This window comes from Aquarana catesbeiana, linkage group LG05 (assembly GCF_042186555.1).
Source record: "Aquarana catesbeiana isolate 2022-GZ linkage group LG05, ASM4218655v1, whole genome shotgun sequence".
Taxonomy (NCBI): domain Eukaryota; kingdom Metazoa; phylum Chordata; class Amphibia; order Anura; family Ranidae; genus Aquarana; species Aquarana catesbeiana.
The window spans coordinates 373,618,003-373,635,531 of NC_133328.1; the positions used below are offsets into that span (position 1 = coordinate 373,618,003).

The 17,529-nt window shown below is 46.1% G+C and overlaps 1 protein-coding gene across 3 annotated transcripts in view; it reads right to left on the reverse strand.

Moving 5' to 3' along the window:
• Positions 1 to 6,448, reverse strand: part of PXDC1 (PX domain containing 1) — a 95,875-nt gene extending 89,427 nt beyond the window's left edge. Inside the window, exon 1 of one of the 3 annotated variants that reach the window (XM_073630979.1) lies at positions 4,788 to 6,448. In XM_073630979.1, coding sequence (XP_073487080.1) covers positions 4,788 to 5,043 — 256 coding nt within the window. In that variant the 5' untranslated portion in view covers positions 5,044 to 6,448. The remainder of the gene's footprint in view (positions 1 to 4,787) is intronic. The other 2 variants (XM_073630981.1, XM_073630980.1) reach the window with 2 other exon arrangements.
• Positions 6,449 to 17,529: the final 11,081 nt, after the last annotated feature.

The following is a 17,529-nucleotide window of genomic DNA, read 5'->3' on the forward strand; positions in this document are numbered from 1 at the left end:
ATTAAATATCCCCCAAAAATATATAAAAAAACTGTTTTTTTCCTCAGTTTACGCCGATATGTATTCCTCTACATATTTTTGGTAAAAAAAAAATCGCAATAAGCGTATATAGATTGGTTTGCGCAAAAGTTATAGCGTCTACAAAATAGGGGATAGATTTATAGCATATTTATTATTATTTTTTTTTTCTTCTAGTAATGGCGGCGATCTGCAATTTTTATCATGACTGCGACATTATGGCGGACACTTCGTACAATTTTGACACATTTTTGGAACCATTGGCATTAATACAGCAATCAATGAGATTAAAAATGCATTGATTACTGTAAAAATGTCACTGGCAGTGAAGGGGTTAACACTAGGGGGCGGTGAAGGGGTTAACTGTGTTCCCTGGGAGGTGATTCTAACTGAAGGAGGAGGGACTAACTACAGGAAGTGACAGAGCATAGTTCCTAGCTAATAGGAACACACAATCTGTCAGAACAGAACAGGGAAGTGTGTGTTTACACACACTCGTCCCTGTCCTGCTTCTCCTGGTCACGATCGCTCGTGGCCGTCGGCCATCGTGACCGTCAGCCACGAGCATCGGCACCCCCGCTGTGCAGCGCATGCCTGCTATCCAGCCCCCGCGAGACCACGTACAGTAACGTGGTTTCGCGCAGAGGAGCCAACCTGCTGCAGTAAAACTGCGGCGGCTGGTCTGGAAGCGGTTAATAGCCATTACAAGTCAAATGCAATGCTTTGGCAAACTAGCATAGCATAATTTCATAAAAATAAAACAAAAGATGCACCCATTATTTATGAACACTGTGGGTATCCACTGAAGGATGCAAATAGAAGGCTTTTCATACCCCATACATTTGGTTTGGCCGTTAGATCTTTGTTAGGCTGTATCACTTCATGATTTTAGGACCGGTCCACACCTGAAGAGCGCAGGAACGCAGTCTGTGTTCCTGTGTGATTCCTGCGCGTTCCCGTGCAGAGACTGCACAAAAAGTAGTGCAAGCACTACTTTTTAAAAAAAAACACACAGCACAAAATCGCATGGTACTATGGTACCGTGCAATTTGGTGGAAGAAATGCACTGCTTTTGCAATCTGCGTTTCGGCTGTCGTTAAGAATATATTGGTACACGCAACAGATCGCAAAGGCAGTGCGTTTTGAGTGCAGTGTGAGAAAAAACGACCGGAGTGCACCTTTCTCGCACAGCATTCTGGTGTGCACCAGCCCCACAGACTAAACTTATGATCTGTGCAAAATAGAAGTCCAGTAGCTCATCTTCTGAGATGAGACTCAGAACAGTTAATACTTGAACCGGATTTTATATATCCATGTGCATGTAACATTCCAATGATAATTTTATATTTCTATATATTTTTTTTTTTTTTTTATATGTCTTTGTATTGATAAAAATTTCAATAAAAAATATTTGGGAAAAAAAAAAGAAGTAGCTCATCTTCTATTCTAGCATTTCAATTCAGTATATAGTATATTAAAGTGGTTGTTAAGCCACTCTAACCTGTATACACCATCAGCACTGCCTTCTATTGTAGTAACCCCCTCTGTGTGTGTGATTTATAAAAATAAATGCTGCGAATACCTAATTTCACTGCCGAGATTGCGATCACATGACTGTCCAGCTTTCTCCTTTTCTCCACTGAGTGATGCAGTGGGCGGGGATGATATTACCCTGCTGATGTCAGTCTGGAGGGGAGGAGAGAGTTGGCTGATCATTTGATCACAATCTCGGCTCTTAAATTAGGTATTTACAGCGTTTATATTTATAAATCATTCACAGAGGGGGACACTGCAATAGGAGGCAGTGCTGATGGTGTATACAGGTTAGTGTTATGAGAGCAGTAGGAGGGGGGAGGGGCGGCTCACACACAGACAGCGAGGGGAGGGGGGAGGAGGACACAGGAGCAGAGAGGAGAGCAGATAGTAGGCTGCTGATGACAGAGGCACGTAAACTGACCACGGTGTCTGGTCTCAGCGGCCATGATACACCGTGGTCAGTTTAGATAGGGGTGGGGAGAAACTGGCAGGATCAGCCAGGTTTTTTAGGTGTTACAGGGGGCCAAATGACACAGGACAAGCACTGTGTCATATAAAATGCTTTAAGGGATAAAGATCCATTTTTTTTGGGGGGGGGGGGTTAACAAACGCTTTAATTAGTCTTCCTCATTGGATATTGATCCACATCTGAATTCATTCATGTCCAATAAACAAGCATTACTGGACAATCTGACAGCCTAATTGACTGTCACCACCTCTATTAGCCTCCACTGCCCATATCCACTGTGACATGGTCCACTAAGATAGTGTTTCCTTCATTTACATTAGCTTTTCTCAATCTTTTTTTACCTGGTGAACCCTAAAATATTTTTCAGGTCTTGGGGAACCCTTGGTAAAACCAAGTCTTTTGGGTCAGTGGGAGAAATTCTCCTTACAGGGGTGGCCAGTAAGAGGAATGCCCCGCACATGAGTGGTCAGAATACTACACTAAGCAGGTGGTTACGTTGCGGTTTTACATTCCCCTGACAGTGTCAAGGGTCAAGGCTTTACACTTGCTGCGGCTGTGATGCTTTGCTTCGCGGCCAGGGCAAAATTAAATAGCATGCCACATTCGATGGGTGGTACTGCCACCGAATGTGACCCATTCAAGTGCCTTATTGACAGCCAAATAGAACATCAGTATCATGCAGCTGACTCTACCAAGTTGCGTTGGCTCTGCAACCATGCATCAAATGGTAGGTCCATCAGCTAAGGTTCAAGGAACCCCCTGCAACCTCTAGGGGACCCCAGGGTTGCAGGCAACCCTGATTGGGGATGGTTGGTTGATATGCATAGCAAAACTATCATGGCTCAACTACAGAATTTAGGTCTTATGCCTGAATCTTGGTCATCAACACTAAAGATGTGTGTTTATTCATTGAATTGTTGCTGTGACCAATTTCAGCGTGAATGTTCAAGTTTTAACATTGTGTTCTTTTTAAGGCCTCATTCACACGAGGCGGACTCTGTTTCCACGGAGCCCGCCTCAGTCCGCCGGCTCAGCGGGAGATCAGTCCGTTGATCTCCGCTGAGCCGGCGGATGACAGGTCCCTCTCTGCTCACCTATGGAGCGATCGGATGAAAACGGACAGCATGTCCGTTTTCGTCAGATCTCACCCGATCCGATCCGCCAGCGACGGATCCGGACGTAGGGTCGTCCATCTTCTTTTAGCGGATCGGGCGGGGTCGGATGTCAGCGGACATGTCTCCGCTGACATCCGTCGCTCCATAGGCTAACATGGAGCGCCCGTTCAGGTCCCCCATCAAAACTGACAGGCAGACCTGAACGGTCCGATCGTGTGAAAGGGGCCTAACAGTTACAATTTTTTTAACATTTAATAATGTAAATCAGAGTTTCCGAAAGCACTGTGTATCATAAACAATTTCCATGTTTTTTTTTTCCATAAAGGGCCACTGGCATCTTTTTTGCAATCTCAGTGCTGCTGATCTTCTCCAGTCAATTCCTTTCTACATATATTATGTGTCCAAATTTAAAGCCAGTTCTTAGTAGTATGGGTTCATGCATATGGCTGCATTTTCACTTACAGCACCAGAAACCAGAGCATTTCCATGCCCAGGAGTCCATAGGTGCTGCATACAGCCTCAGCCAGCAGCCACGTGTCCACGTCCAGGGCTGCTCATTTGTCCTTGCATGTATATAACCATTAACTTGTGTGGTTACAAGCATACAGCTGCAGGGTCTGGCAGCCTGTCATTGATTTGTACTTCCTGTGGACTCCTGGGTGCAGAAATATGCTGGATTCTGACAGCTGCGGCAAGAATTCAGTGGATTCCTGCAGCTGGATTCAGAGGTGGGTGGTGTACAAAGCAATAACAGGGTGACAGCCAATGCAGATGTCTGCCAGTGTTTGTGTGCAATTGCACATGGAGCTGTTACCTGTGGTCAGAGACAGATGATAACCCCGGGACGCAAGCAGCTTGGATCCAGGGGCAATCTGTCCTTAACCGGAAATAATAGCTTTGTGTTGTCGCATCTGTACACCCATAGACAGCTGTGGCCGTATTCAGCCTGTCAAAGGTTTCCAACTTTCCACCTGTGAATCCAGATGTGCTGTATGCTTGCTGTAGCTGGCACTAAAATACCACAAGGGGAATTTACTAAAATTGGAGCAGCTGTGCATGGCAACCAATCAGCTTTTAGCTTTCATTGTTAAAGGGTAACTGAACAAGCCGAAGAAAGCAGCTGATTGGTTACTGTGCACAGCTGCTTGAGATTTTGTCTGCTTCAGTTTTAGTAAATTCCCCCCGCCTGTATATGAGGCCTAGTAGTTGCAATCTCTTAAAAGGAAAACTGCAAGTAGTCAAATATCATGTGATTTTGAGTAATGAAGAATCCCGAAAAAAAACTGCAACAGATCAACAGAACATAAACTGCGGAAAATTGCACATGATCACACAACCATGAGATATTAATTATTATTATACAGGATTTATATAGCGCCAACAGTATCAATTATTGTGTAGCTGTGTGCAGGAAAAGTAGCCTGGCAACGCTCTACAAATACTTTTAAATTACATTGTTTTATTTTATACTGCAAAGAACACAAATTATTATTTTTATTATTTTCTAGAAAAGAAACCTGTAGCTTTCCAGTTATTGTGACTAATCACAAGCTGCCTTCACCATTGCTCAATGAGCTTTTTTATAAATAACTAACCGGCCACAGATAAGACTGTGTCCTACTGTGTGGCCTTCCTGACAAATGACCAACCTTCCAGCAGAGACGACTGTGACAGCTCCCCATGATCTTCAGGAAATGATTCAAGCAACTTCTTAAAGAGCCTCCCCAAGTCTGAGTAACTCCTGTGCAAATACAAAATATTCCTGTCGGACCACTCAGTCCTGATCTCGAAGAATTCCTCTTCGTCACCTTTCCGGTTTATGATAAGTCTCCTGATCCCATTAACCCAGCAGTCCTTCACAAACATGTTCACCAGGGAGGTGCCCTCAAACACAACCGATGCCATCCTCAGCCCCCTGCAGACCCTGGCACCCACATCCCAACAGGATTTCTCTAGGTGGTCCCTGATGTGTCCAGATGTCTGATCTCTACAGTGCCAGTGCTTTAATTGGTCCTTGATGTGCCCAGATGTCTGCTTTTTACAGTTTCAATACTTTAGATGGTCCCTGGTGTGCCAAGATGTTTGATCTACACAGTGTCAAGACCAGGTGCCTAATTTCTACAGTGGCAGGGCTTTAGATGGACCCTGATGTGCCTAGATGTTTGGCCTATACAGTGCCAGATGTCTGCTCTCCACAGTGTCAAGGCTTTAGATGGTTCTTGATGTGTCCAGATATCTGATCTCTACAGTGCCTGGGCTTTAGATTGCCCTGCTGTCTGATCTCTACAGTTCTAGAGCTTTAGATTGCTTCTGATGTGCCCAGATGTCTGATCTCCACAATGCCAGGGCTTTAGATTGCCCCTGATGTGCCCAGATGTCCAATCTCTACAGTGCCTGGGCTTTAGGTGGCCCTAATGTGCCCAGATGTCCAATCTCTACAGTGCCTGGGCTTTAGGTGGCCTCTGATGTACCCAGATGTCAGATATCCACAGTGCCAGGACTTTAGAATGCCCCTGATGTGTACTGATGTCAGATCTCCATAGTGCCAAGGCTTAAGATTGACCCTGGTGTGCCCAGATGTCAGTGTCCACAGTGCCAGGGATTAAGATTATCCCTTGATGTGCCTAGATGTCTGATGTCCACAGTGCCAGGGTTTAAGATTACCCCTGATGCGCCCAGATGTCTGATGTCCACAGTGCCAGGGCTCATCAGATCGTCATGTAACTAGATCCAGGCTGGCCAACACACATCCGTATCGGTTACATGTGCAGTAGCGGTGCCACCCGATCAGCTCCTTTAGTGAGCTTATACTGTTACTTTGTAACTTGTCTGAGAAGTTCCATCTGCAGGGGCTTCTCCCAGGACTGCATCCGGACACATCCACTCTCCGATCCGTTATATTAGTAGTCCGGGCCAATCGTACTTCCCATAGGACGATGTGAAGTTTGCAGGCAGGCAGAATAAAGTGTCTGGGAGTGGGTAGAAGATGCCCGATGAAGCCGCAGGAAAAGGGAAGATGCTGGGAGATGAGGGCGATGGCAGGCAGCTACGTGTCCGCTTCTACTTCTTCACTCCCACCCCCTGGCTGACTGTGGATGTCTTGTGTTACTCAGCACACTGGACCTCCCTCTCTCCTACATGCTGATCACTGGCAGGAAGACAGAGGCAGGCACTGCTATGTATCCGCTCTACAATGTCAGGAATGCTGATCACTCCACACTGAGATCATAGTCCCATCACACTCAGTCCCATCACACTGCCAGTCCCATCACACTCCCAGTCCCATCACACTCCATACCCACCACTACTGTCACATGCCAGCCTAACCACACACTCATCACATAGCCAAACATCTCCAGCCTTCCTCTACATTCAAATCATGCAAAGAAAGCAAGAAACAATAGCAAATACATTGTGCATGAATGACTCAGATTGAAAGGAGATGAGTAAGCTAATGTGCATGGAAATGATGTTATTTTGATATGTGTGAATGCGACTATATAGTATGCCAAGGCAGCTATTTATATATTTACAGCACTCATTCTCACCCGGGGGTTCCTCCAGCGTTTGTTGTGGGTTCTTTAAACTGTGGCTGATTGACCTCCAGTTTGATAGTGCCAACATAGTTCTGGGGCTAACATCATTTGCAGAGCCAGCAGAAAGAAACAAATATTCTTTTTAAATGTCTGTAAGGGGGGCATTCTTCCCTGATCAACAATGCAAGGGTCGGCATTCTTTCCTGACCTGCAATGTAAAGGGGACATTTGTCCCTGACCATCTAGAAAGGGAGTATTCTTCCCTGATCATCAATGTAAAAAGGGCATTTGTCCCTGACCATCTAGATAAGGGGAGCATTCTTTCCTGACCCCCAATGTAAAAGAGGCATTCGTCCCTGACCATCTAGATAAGGGAAGCATTTTTCCCTGATCACCAATGTAAAAGGGGCATTCGTCCCTGACCATCTAAATAAAAGGAGCATTCTTCCCCGAACACCACTGTAAAGGGGGCATTTGTCCCTGGCCATCTAGATAAAGGGAGCATTCTTACCCGATCACCACTGTAAAGGGGGCATTTGTCCCTGGCCATCTAGATAAAGGGAGCATTCTTCCCTGTCCACCAATATAAAAGAAGCATTTGTCCCTGACCTTTTAGATAAGGGGAGCATTCTTCCATGACCACCAATGTAAAAGGGGCATTTGTCCCTGGCCATATGGATAAAGGGAGCATTCTTCCATGATCACCACTGTAAAAGGGGCATTCGTCCCTGACCATCTGGATAAGGGAAGCATTTTTCCCTGATCACCAATGTAAAAGGGGCATTTGTCCCTGGCCATCTAGATAAGGGGAGCATTCTTCCCTGTCCACCAATATAAAAGAAGCATTTGTCCCTGACCCTCTAAATAAGAGGAGCATTCTTCCTTGACCACCAATGTAAAAGGGACATTCGTCCCTGACCATCTAGATAAGAGGCGCATGCTTCCCTGACCACCAATATAAAAGAGGCATTTGTCCCTGACCATCTAGATCAGGGGAGCCTTCTTCCCTGACCACCAATGTAAAAGGGGCATTTGTCTCCGACCATCTAGATAAGGGGAGTATTCTTCCCTAACCCCCAGTGTAAAAGGGGCATTCGTCCCTGACCATCTAGATAAGGGGAGCATTCTTCCCTGACCACCAATGTCAGGGGATGTTCTCTCATGACCACCACTGCAGTGGGGAAATTCTTCACCGACCACCGGGGTAGTGGTGAGCCGGTCTCTTCCGGGTGAATACAGTGATTTTTGCTAGTGGCTATAGTCGCTGGCAAAGATCACATGTAAACAATGGGACATGCTGGTTGTACCCAAGTGATCGATGGATCAGCTTGGCACAACTAGTCTGCCCATAGATGGTTCGAATCTCGGCTGGTCCCTGCTGATAGCCAGCTTACGTGTGAAATTCTTCCCTGACCGCCAATGTAATGGGGGCATTCTTTACTAACCACGAATGTGGGGGGGGTCATTCTTCTCTGACCACCAACGTAGGGGGAGCACTCTTTCTTGAACATCAATGTAAGGGGGGCAATGTTTCCTGAACACTAATGCATCAATCAGCCAGGGTACCCCAAGGGGTCCCCCGAATAGTCAAAACAGTAGGAGGAAGAGGAGAGTGTCATAAGTATGGTATAAGTGCAACAAGTGCTGCAAGTCTTTATTCATTACAAACAGAGGTCACAATAACAACTAATACATTTCAGGGGCTCAGCAGTTTAATTTTTCGTGGTTTAGTATTTTTATATATATATATATATATATATATATATATATATATATATATATATATATATATATATATATATATATAGTATCTCACAAAAGTGAGTACACCCCTCACATTTTTGTAAATATTTTATTCTATCTTTTCATGTGACAACACTGACGAAATGACACTTTGCTACAATGTAAAGTAGTGAGTGTACAGCTTGTATAACATTGTAAATTTGCTGCCCCCTCAAAATAACTCAACACACAGCCATTAATGTGTAAACCGCTGGCAACAAAAGTGAGTACACCCCTAAGTGAAAATATCTGAATTGGGCCCAAAGTGTCAAAATTTTGTGTGGACACCATTATTTTCCAGCACTGCCTTAGCTCTCTTGGGCATAGAGTTCACCAGAGCTTCACAGGTTGCCACTGGAGTCCTCTTCCACTCATCCATGACAACATCACAGAGCTGGTGGATGTTAGAGACCTTGCTCTCCTACTCCTTCCATTTGAGGATGCCCCACAGATGTTTATTAGGGTTTAAGTCTGGAGACATGCTTGGCCAGTCCATCACCTCTACTCTTAATTTCTTTAGCAAGGCAGTGGTCATCTTGGAGGTGTGTTTTTGGTCGTTATCATGTTGGAATACTGCCCTGCAGCCCAGTCTCCGAAGGGAGGGGTTCATGCTTTGCTTCAGTATGTCACAGTACATGTTGGCATTCATGGTTCCCTCAATGAACTGAAGCTCCCCAGTGACGGCAGCACTCATGCAGCCCCAGACCATGACACTCCCACCACCATGCTTGACTGTAGGCAATACACACTTGTCTTTGTACTCCTTACCTGGTTGCTGCCACACATGTTTGACACCATCTGAACCAAATAAGTTAATCTTGGTCTCATCAGACCACAGGACATGGTCCAGTAATCCATGTCCTTAGTCTGCTTGTCTTCAGCAAACTGTTTGCAGGCTTTTTTGTGCATCATCTTTAGAAGAGGCTTCCTTCTGGGATTACAGCCATGCAGACCAATTTGATGCAGTGTGCGGCGTATGGTCTGAGCACTGACAGGCTGACCCCCCACCCCTTCAACCTCTGCAGCAATGCTGGCAGCACTCATATGTCTATTTCCCAAAGAAAACCTCTGGATATGACGCTGAGCACGTGCACTCAACTTCTATGGTCCACCATGGCGAGGCCTGTTCTGAGTGGAACCTGTCCTGTTAAACTAATGTATGGTCTTGGCCACCATGCTGCAGCTCAGTTTCAGGGTCTTGGCAATCTTCTTATAGCCTAGGCCATCTTTATGTTTAGCAACAATTCTTTTTTTTTCAGATCCTTAGAGAGCTTTTTGCCATGAGTTGCCATGTTGAACTTCCAGTGACCAGTATGAGAGATCGAGAGCGATAACACCAAATTTAACACACCTGCTCTCCATTCACACCTGAGACCTTGCAACACTAACGAGTCACATGACACCGGGGAGGGAAAATGGCTAATTGGGCCCATTTTCACTTAGGGGTGTACTCTTTTTTGTTGCCAGCAGTTTAGACATTAATGACTGTGTGTTGAGTTATTTTGAGGGGACAGCAAATGTACACTGTTATACAAGCTGTACACTCACTACTTTACATTGTAGAAAAGTGTAATTTCTTCAGTGTTGTCACATGAAAAGACAGAATAAAATATTTACAAAAATGTGAGGGTGTACTCACTTCCGTGAGATACTGTATATATATATATATATATATATATATATATATATCAGATGAAAAAAGTTGAACAACTGAGGAGGGAAAGAGGGATTTAGTTCTAATCGAGGGGCAAATGCTCCAAATGAGGGACAGTTGGGAGCTATGATTTTTTCAGTGTATGTATGAGATTATACAATATATATCTCTGTCTTATGCCACAAAAGCTATATACTGTATGAGTTTATATTTATGGCAGGTACCAGTTTCAAAACATCTATGGGTCTTTGTGTTGATTGTCAGCCTGTAAGGACAGAATACAGGAGCTGCCATTGCTGACTTAGATGGCAGCTCTGTACTGGTGTCCTTATCTTTTCTTCTGTAACTAAAACCCAAAGCAATCATGTGCATATGATCCACAAAGTAGTAAAGCAAATATAACAGACCTGGAATATGCACTTTCAAAAACATGTCAGTAATGGCAATTCAATTTTATTCACCCTGATAGGTTAATTTTTAAGTTTCAAATTGAAATACAATATTACTTAAAGAACTATTGATTAAACTACAACTTAGAACAAATTGATCATGAGTAACAATAGGCTAACAAATATCCTGAACGATACTCAAAACAGATCAAAACTAATGTGGCACCTTTTCATCCACTACAACTCTACTGAGTAATTTATATATTCAGACACCTGCTGCAGAGATTTGTGACTCACTCCTTTGTTCTTCTTCATTAAATTCTGTCTTTCCCTTTTTTTCTCTCTTCTTCTATATAGAGTTCTTGTTTATACTGCGAATAGTTTGTTTAAATGTTGGGCAAACAGATATTCCTCATTAGTGATAAAGATTAGGCCCACTTATGAGAACCTTGTTTTAATATTGAAACAGGGTTTCAAGTATCTGATTATTATGCAGTCCTGTCAGATGGGTTTGTTTTAGTAGATAACTAGGTGCCCATGGCGCATATGAGATTGTATCTGTTGTAGAAACACTCATTCCTAATCTATATAACCTTATGCATGTACACTCACCAGCCACTTTATTAGGTGCACCTTGCTAGTACCGGGTTGGAGCCCCTTTTGCCTTTATAACTGCCTTAATTCTTCGTGGCATTGATTCAACAAGGTGTTGGAAACATTCCTCAGAGGTTTTGGTTCATATTGACATAATAGTATCACGCAGTTGCTGCAGATTTGTCTGCTGCACATCCATGAATCGAGATTCAAATCTCCCGTTCGACCAGATCCCAAAGGTGCTCTATTGGCGTGAGATCTGGTGACTATGGAGGCCATTGGAGTACAGTGAACTTATTGTCATGTTCAAGAAACCAGTGGTGAGATGATTTGAGCTTTGTGACATGGTGCATTATCCAGCTAGAAATAGCCATCAGAAGATGGGTACAATGTAGTCATAAAGGGATGGACATGGTCAGCAACAATACTCAGGTAGGCCATGACGTTTAAATAATGCTCAATTGGTACTAAGGGGCCCAATGTGTGCCAAGAAAATACAGTATCCCCCACATCGCCACCACCAGCCTGAACCGTTAATACAAGGCAGGATGGATCCATGCTTTCATGTTGTTTATGCCAAATTCAGACTCTACCATCTGAATAATGCAGCTGAAATCGAGACTCATCAGACCAGGCAACGTTTTTCTAATCTTCTATTGTCCAATTTTGGTAAGCCTGTACGACTTTTAGACTCAGCTTCCTGTTCTTAGCTGACAGGATTGGCACCCGGTGTGGTCTTCTGCTGCTATAGCGCCATCTGCTTCAAGGTTCAATGTGTTCTGCTTTCAGAGATGGTATTCTCCATACCTTGGTTGTAACAAGTGGTTATTTGAGTTACTATTGCCTTTCTATCATCTTGAACCAGTTTGCCCATTCTCCTCTGACCTCTAACAAGGCATTTTCGTTCACACAACTACCGCTCACTGGATATTTTCACTTTTTTTCGGAACATTCTCTGTAAACTCTAGAGATGGTTGTGCGTAAAAATCCCAGTAGATCAGCAGTTTTTGAAATGCTCAGACCAGCCCATCTGGCACCAACAACCATGCCACCTTAAATCCCCTTTCTTCCCCATTCTGATGCTCAGTTTGAACTTCAGCAAGTCAGCTTCACCACGTCTAGATGCTAAATGCATTGAGTTTCTGCCATGTGATTGGCTGATTAGCAATTTGCATCACCAAGCAATTGAACAGGTGTACCTAATAAAGTGGCTGGTGAACGTAAGTCAAAGGCAATTGTCTAATTTTGTTAAAGTTGTTCTTGACACGTACCTCGTATGTGAGCCTGACGTGCAGAGGGAGACCTCTCGTACAGCCCTGGTTCCCAGATCACTGGAGTTGAGGACAGTGACCGTAGGAGCACAGTGGGGTATGAGTGCCTGGTGGATTCTCTGGAACTGGAGATGATGTCCACTGGGAGACACTGGAACTGACTGGAGTGCCGGGTACAGGTAAGCTGGATACAAGTCAGCAGGTAAGCCGGATGCAGGTCAGCAGGGTGCAGGTGAGCTGGATGCAGGTCAGCAGGATGCAGGTAAGCTGGATGCAGGTCAGCAGGCTGCAGGTGAGCTGGATGCAGGTCAGCAGGCTGCAGGTGAGCTGGATGCAGGTCAGCAGGATGCAGGTGAGCTGGATGCAGGTCAGCAGGCTGCAGGTAAGCTGGATGCAGGTCAGCAGGCTGCAGGTGAGCTGGATGCAGGTCAGCAGGATGCAGGTAAGCTGGATGCAGGTCAGCAGGATGCAGGTAAGCTGGATGCAGGTCAGCAGGGTGCACACAGCAGGCAGAAGCAAGGTCAGACAAGCCGGGTCATACACAGTGGATCAGTTCAACAGATTCGGCAGGCAAGGAATAGTCAAGTTCGGGTTGGTTTCTGGTAACAGGAGATCAGACAGGCAGGTAAACAGAATCAGAGTCAGGGAAAGCCAAGGTTCAGGATTGGAGACAGCAGCGTGGTCAGAGAGCCAGGTCAGGTGATCGGATGCTGATTACAGGAACAGGTCACAGATGAAGCTGCAGATCAAACAGCAAGTGCTGAATTGTGGAAGCCCCTCTTAAAGGCCACTGGGCACCAAAGCCGAATCACTGTGCGTGCGATCTCTGCGATCGGCACATGCGCATTGGCGCACGCCTGTTCGTTACTGGGAACCTGTTGGTGGGGATGTGCCTGAGCCCTGTTGCAGGTCTGGAAGTAGTATGTCCATGACATTGCCCCCCCCTTAAGGTCAACCTCCGGGTGCCCAAAAGAGCTCTTTTCTGAGGATGTCTGCGGAAGAAGGCCTGGATCAGTTCTTGGGCATGCACATTTTGCTTAGGTTCCCATGAGTTCTCCTCTGGTCCATAGCCCTTCCATTTGATTAAAAATTGAAGTTGGTTACCTCTTCTCCTGCAGTCTACGACAGCCTCCACCTCATACTCCTCGTCCTTATTAATAATAACGGGTCCGGGTGGCCCCGTTCCTCTGTCCGGGAAAGGGTCGGGTACTGTGGGTTTAAGCAGAGACACGTGAAACACCGGGTGCACTTTGAGCGACTCAGGCAGGGTAAGTTCATAGGAGACCTCATTCAATTTCCTTTTAACTGGGAAAGGGCCAATGAATCTGGGTGCCAGCTTCTTTGAAGGGCAAGCCATCTTGAGGTTGGTGGTAGATAACCACACCTGATCACCTGGTTGGAGACGTAATTCACCTCTTCTCTTCCTGTCATAAAGCCTCTTGTTGGTTGCCTGCGCCTTGGCCATAGCTTCTTGCAACAACTTGTTGTTGCGACCCAGGAACTCGACAGTGCTTTGTACTGCTGGAACAGGAGATTCTGGAATAATGTTAGGCAGGAAGACTGGATGGAACCCATAGTTCGCAAAGAACGGTGACTGACCTGTGGCTGAATGGCTGGCATTGTTGAAAGCAAATTCCGCTAAAGGCAACAGTGCTACCCAATCATCTTGGACAAATGAGGTAAAGCAACGGATGTACTGTTCCAGGGTTTGGTTCGTCCTTTCAGTTTGTCCGTTAGTCTGGGGGTGGAAAGCAGATGACATGGAAAGTTCAATTTTCAGAATTTGGCATAGTGACCTCCAGAAGCGGGAGGTGAACTGGACTCCCCTGTCAGATACAATGTTGGTTGGTACCCCCTGCAGCCTTACGATCTCCTTGATGAACACCCGGGCGGTTTCCAAAGCAGACGGCGTACTCTTTAGGGGTAGACTTGCTTTGGGTACAGATGACACATGATTTAACATAGTCCTTGCAATCTTCCTCAAGCTTCGGCCACCAAAACATGCACTGGATTAGTTCACGAGTCTTGTGAACCCCAAAATGTCCAGCCAGCGGATGGTCGTGACACAGGCTCAACACTTCTGTCCGGCAACTTTCTGGCACAAAAATTTTGCTGTCCTTCCAAAGCATCCCATCCCTGGGTATCAAGATTGATCCTGGAGGACCGGACACCCCCTCTGAGGCTTGTTTTAGACCGGACATCAGGTCTGTCTGGAAAAGCATAAAGTTGCCCCCAGATAAGATGGTGTCCGGAACTGAAGTTTCTTTGGGGTCATCGTACATCCAAGAGAGAGCGTCAGGCTTGATGTTCTTTGATCCTGGCCGGTAGGTGATGTGAAATGAAAATCTGGAAAAGAATAACGCCCATCGTGCCTGACGCGGCTTCAAACGTTTGGCAGTTCGTAAATATTCCAGATTTTTATGATCCGTGTAGATAAGTATGGGATGTGCCGCTCCCTCTAGCAGGTATCGCCATTCTTCGAGTGCGGCTTTAATGGCCAAAAGTTCACGGTCCCCCACATCGTAATTCTTCTCTGCAGGCGAAAGCTTCTGAGAGAAGAAAGCTATGGGGTGCATGAGATCCTTGAGTCCTTGGCGCTGAGAAATAACTGCCCCCACAGCTGTTTCTGAGGCATCAACCTCGAGTAGGTAAGGAAGAGAGGGATCCGGATGGCTCAAGATGGGGGCAGAGGTAAAGAGTCCCTTTAGGGTAGAGAAGGCAGCTTGAGCCTGGGGATTCCACTGGAATCGGACGTTTTGTCTTGTTAGCTGGGTGATCGGAGAGATAATTGCAGAAAATCCTTTGATGAACCTTCTGTAAAAATTGGCGAAGCCAACAAAACGTTGCACCCCCTTTTTTATTTGAGGGTGCAGGCCAGTCCAGAACAGCTGTGACTTTTTGTGGGTCCATCTTGAACCCTTCTGTGGAAATTACCAGGCCCAGAAATTGGATACTCTGCCGCTCAAATTCGCATTTTTCTGGTTTGGCGTATAAGCCATGCTGACGGAGTCGGCAGAGTACCATCTTGACGTGTTTCCGGTGCTGATCCAGGGATGAGGAAAAGATCAGGATATCGTCTAAGTAGGCTATGACGGAAATGTCCAGATAGTCTCTGAAGATATCATTTATCAGGTGCTGGAAGGTAGCAGGGGCATTACACAGGCCGAAGGGCATCACCAGATATTCATAATGGCCAAACCTGGTACGGAAGGCCGTTTTCCACTCGTCCCCTGCACGAATGCGAACCAAATTGTAGGCCCCACGAAGATCGAGTTTGGTGAACACAACAGTAGTTCTTAATCTTTGAAAAAGCTCAGGTACCAGGGGTAAGGGATACCGGTTCTTGACCGTGACCTTGTTCAGCTCCCGGTAGTCCACACAGGGACGCAATGAGTGGTCCTTCTTCTCCACAAAAAAGATCCCTGCCCCAGCTGGAGAGGTGGATGGCCGGATGAACCCCCTCTTAAGGTTTTCGTCAACATATTCCTTTAAAACCTCCAACTCCCGCTCAGACAGAGGGAAAATTCGCCCAAAGGGGATTTCAGCTCCAGGCAGTAACTCAATCGGGCAATCGTAGGAACGATGAGGAGGAAGTGTCTCTGCCCCTCGTTTACTAAAAACGTCTAAGAACTCGTGATACTGTTCAGGTACTGCTGAGCGTAATTCTGAGTCAGCTTCCAGGCACAGCAAAGGACCAGATATCTTGGAAGGTAAGGGCAGACAATGTTCTTGACAGTAGAGGGACTGAAACCTGATTTCTCCGGAGCCCCAGTCAATTTGCGGGTTGTGGGCCTGAAGCCACGGTAGACCCAAGATGATCGGGAACAGAGGGGAAGCAATAGCATCAAACTTAAGCAGTTCCTTGTGGTTTGAGACAGTAATTACAGGCAGTGGGGGAGTCTCTTGAGTCACCTGGCCAGATTTAATACGGGATCCATCTGCCAAGAAAACAGAAAGTCCTTGAGCCCTGTGCTGGAGTGGAATGCGTTGTTGGTTGGCAAAGTTCAAATCAATAAAACAACTGCATGCACCAGAGTCTATTATTGCTGTAACAGACACAGTCTTTCCAGAAAACTGAAGGGTGATGGGAATAGCCAGGTGAGTAGAGAGAGCTGGGTGACTGTGTGGTGGGATGGATGAAGATCTACGGTACTTGGCAGGACACGAATGTACATAATGGCCTGGTCCCCCGCAGTACAAGCACAGGTTGAGCTGTTGCCGACGTAGACGTTCCTCGGCAGACAATGTGGGTCTCATTAGTCCGACCTGCCCAGATTTCTGAAAGTCCGGTATTAGTTTGGTTGGTGCAGGATTAACTGGGACCGGTCTAAGGGGAACAGGACGAGAGGTCGTAGGCACTTGGGGTAACATCCAAGTTGGTTGAGTCTGCTGGGTCACCCTCTCCATCCTGCGTTCCCGAAGACGACGGTCTATCTGAATAGTTAGGGTCATCAAGGATTCCAGGGAATTTGGTACACCGACCCGAGCCAGTTCATCCTTTAGTCCTTCTGACAAGCCTAGGCGAAACTTGTGCCGTAAAGCTGCATGGTTCCACTGGGTATCCGCGCTCCAGCGTCTAAAGTCCATTATATAATCTTCGACCACTCTGCGGCCCTGCTGGAGCGTGCTAAGAGCAGCTTCGGCAGTGGAAGTTCATTGGGGGTCATCATATAAGAGTGACATTGCGTCAAAGAAGGATGACAAAGAGTCCAGAGAAACATGGTGTTCTTCCAGCAGGTGATGAGCCCAGGCTTGTGGTTCTCCCAGCAGAAGTGAGACAACAAACCCCACCTTGGTGTTTTCCCGTGAAAAGGTTAAGGGTAGTAAGGAAAAGTACAGCTCACATGCATTGCGGAAAGTCCGAAACTTGCTTCGATTCCCAGAAAACTTCTCCGGAATTGGGACCCTGGGTTCTGGAGATAACATCATTACAGGGAGTGCGGGGGAAGCCTCTGATGACAACCCACTGGAAGAAGGGTTTGTAATACTCGTCCGGGACTGCACTTGTCTCACCAGGTGTTCATAGCTGTCCTGAAGCGATTTCACCTCTTGAGTGAGGACGGAGAGTAATTGGCAGATTTCATCAGTAGCAGAGGTCCCTCTTGCAGGCTCAGGCATGGCTGTTTGATACTGACACGTACCTCGTATGTGAGCCTGACGTGCAG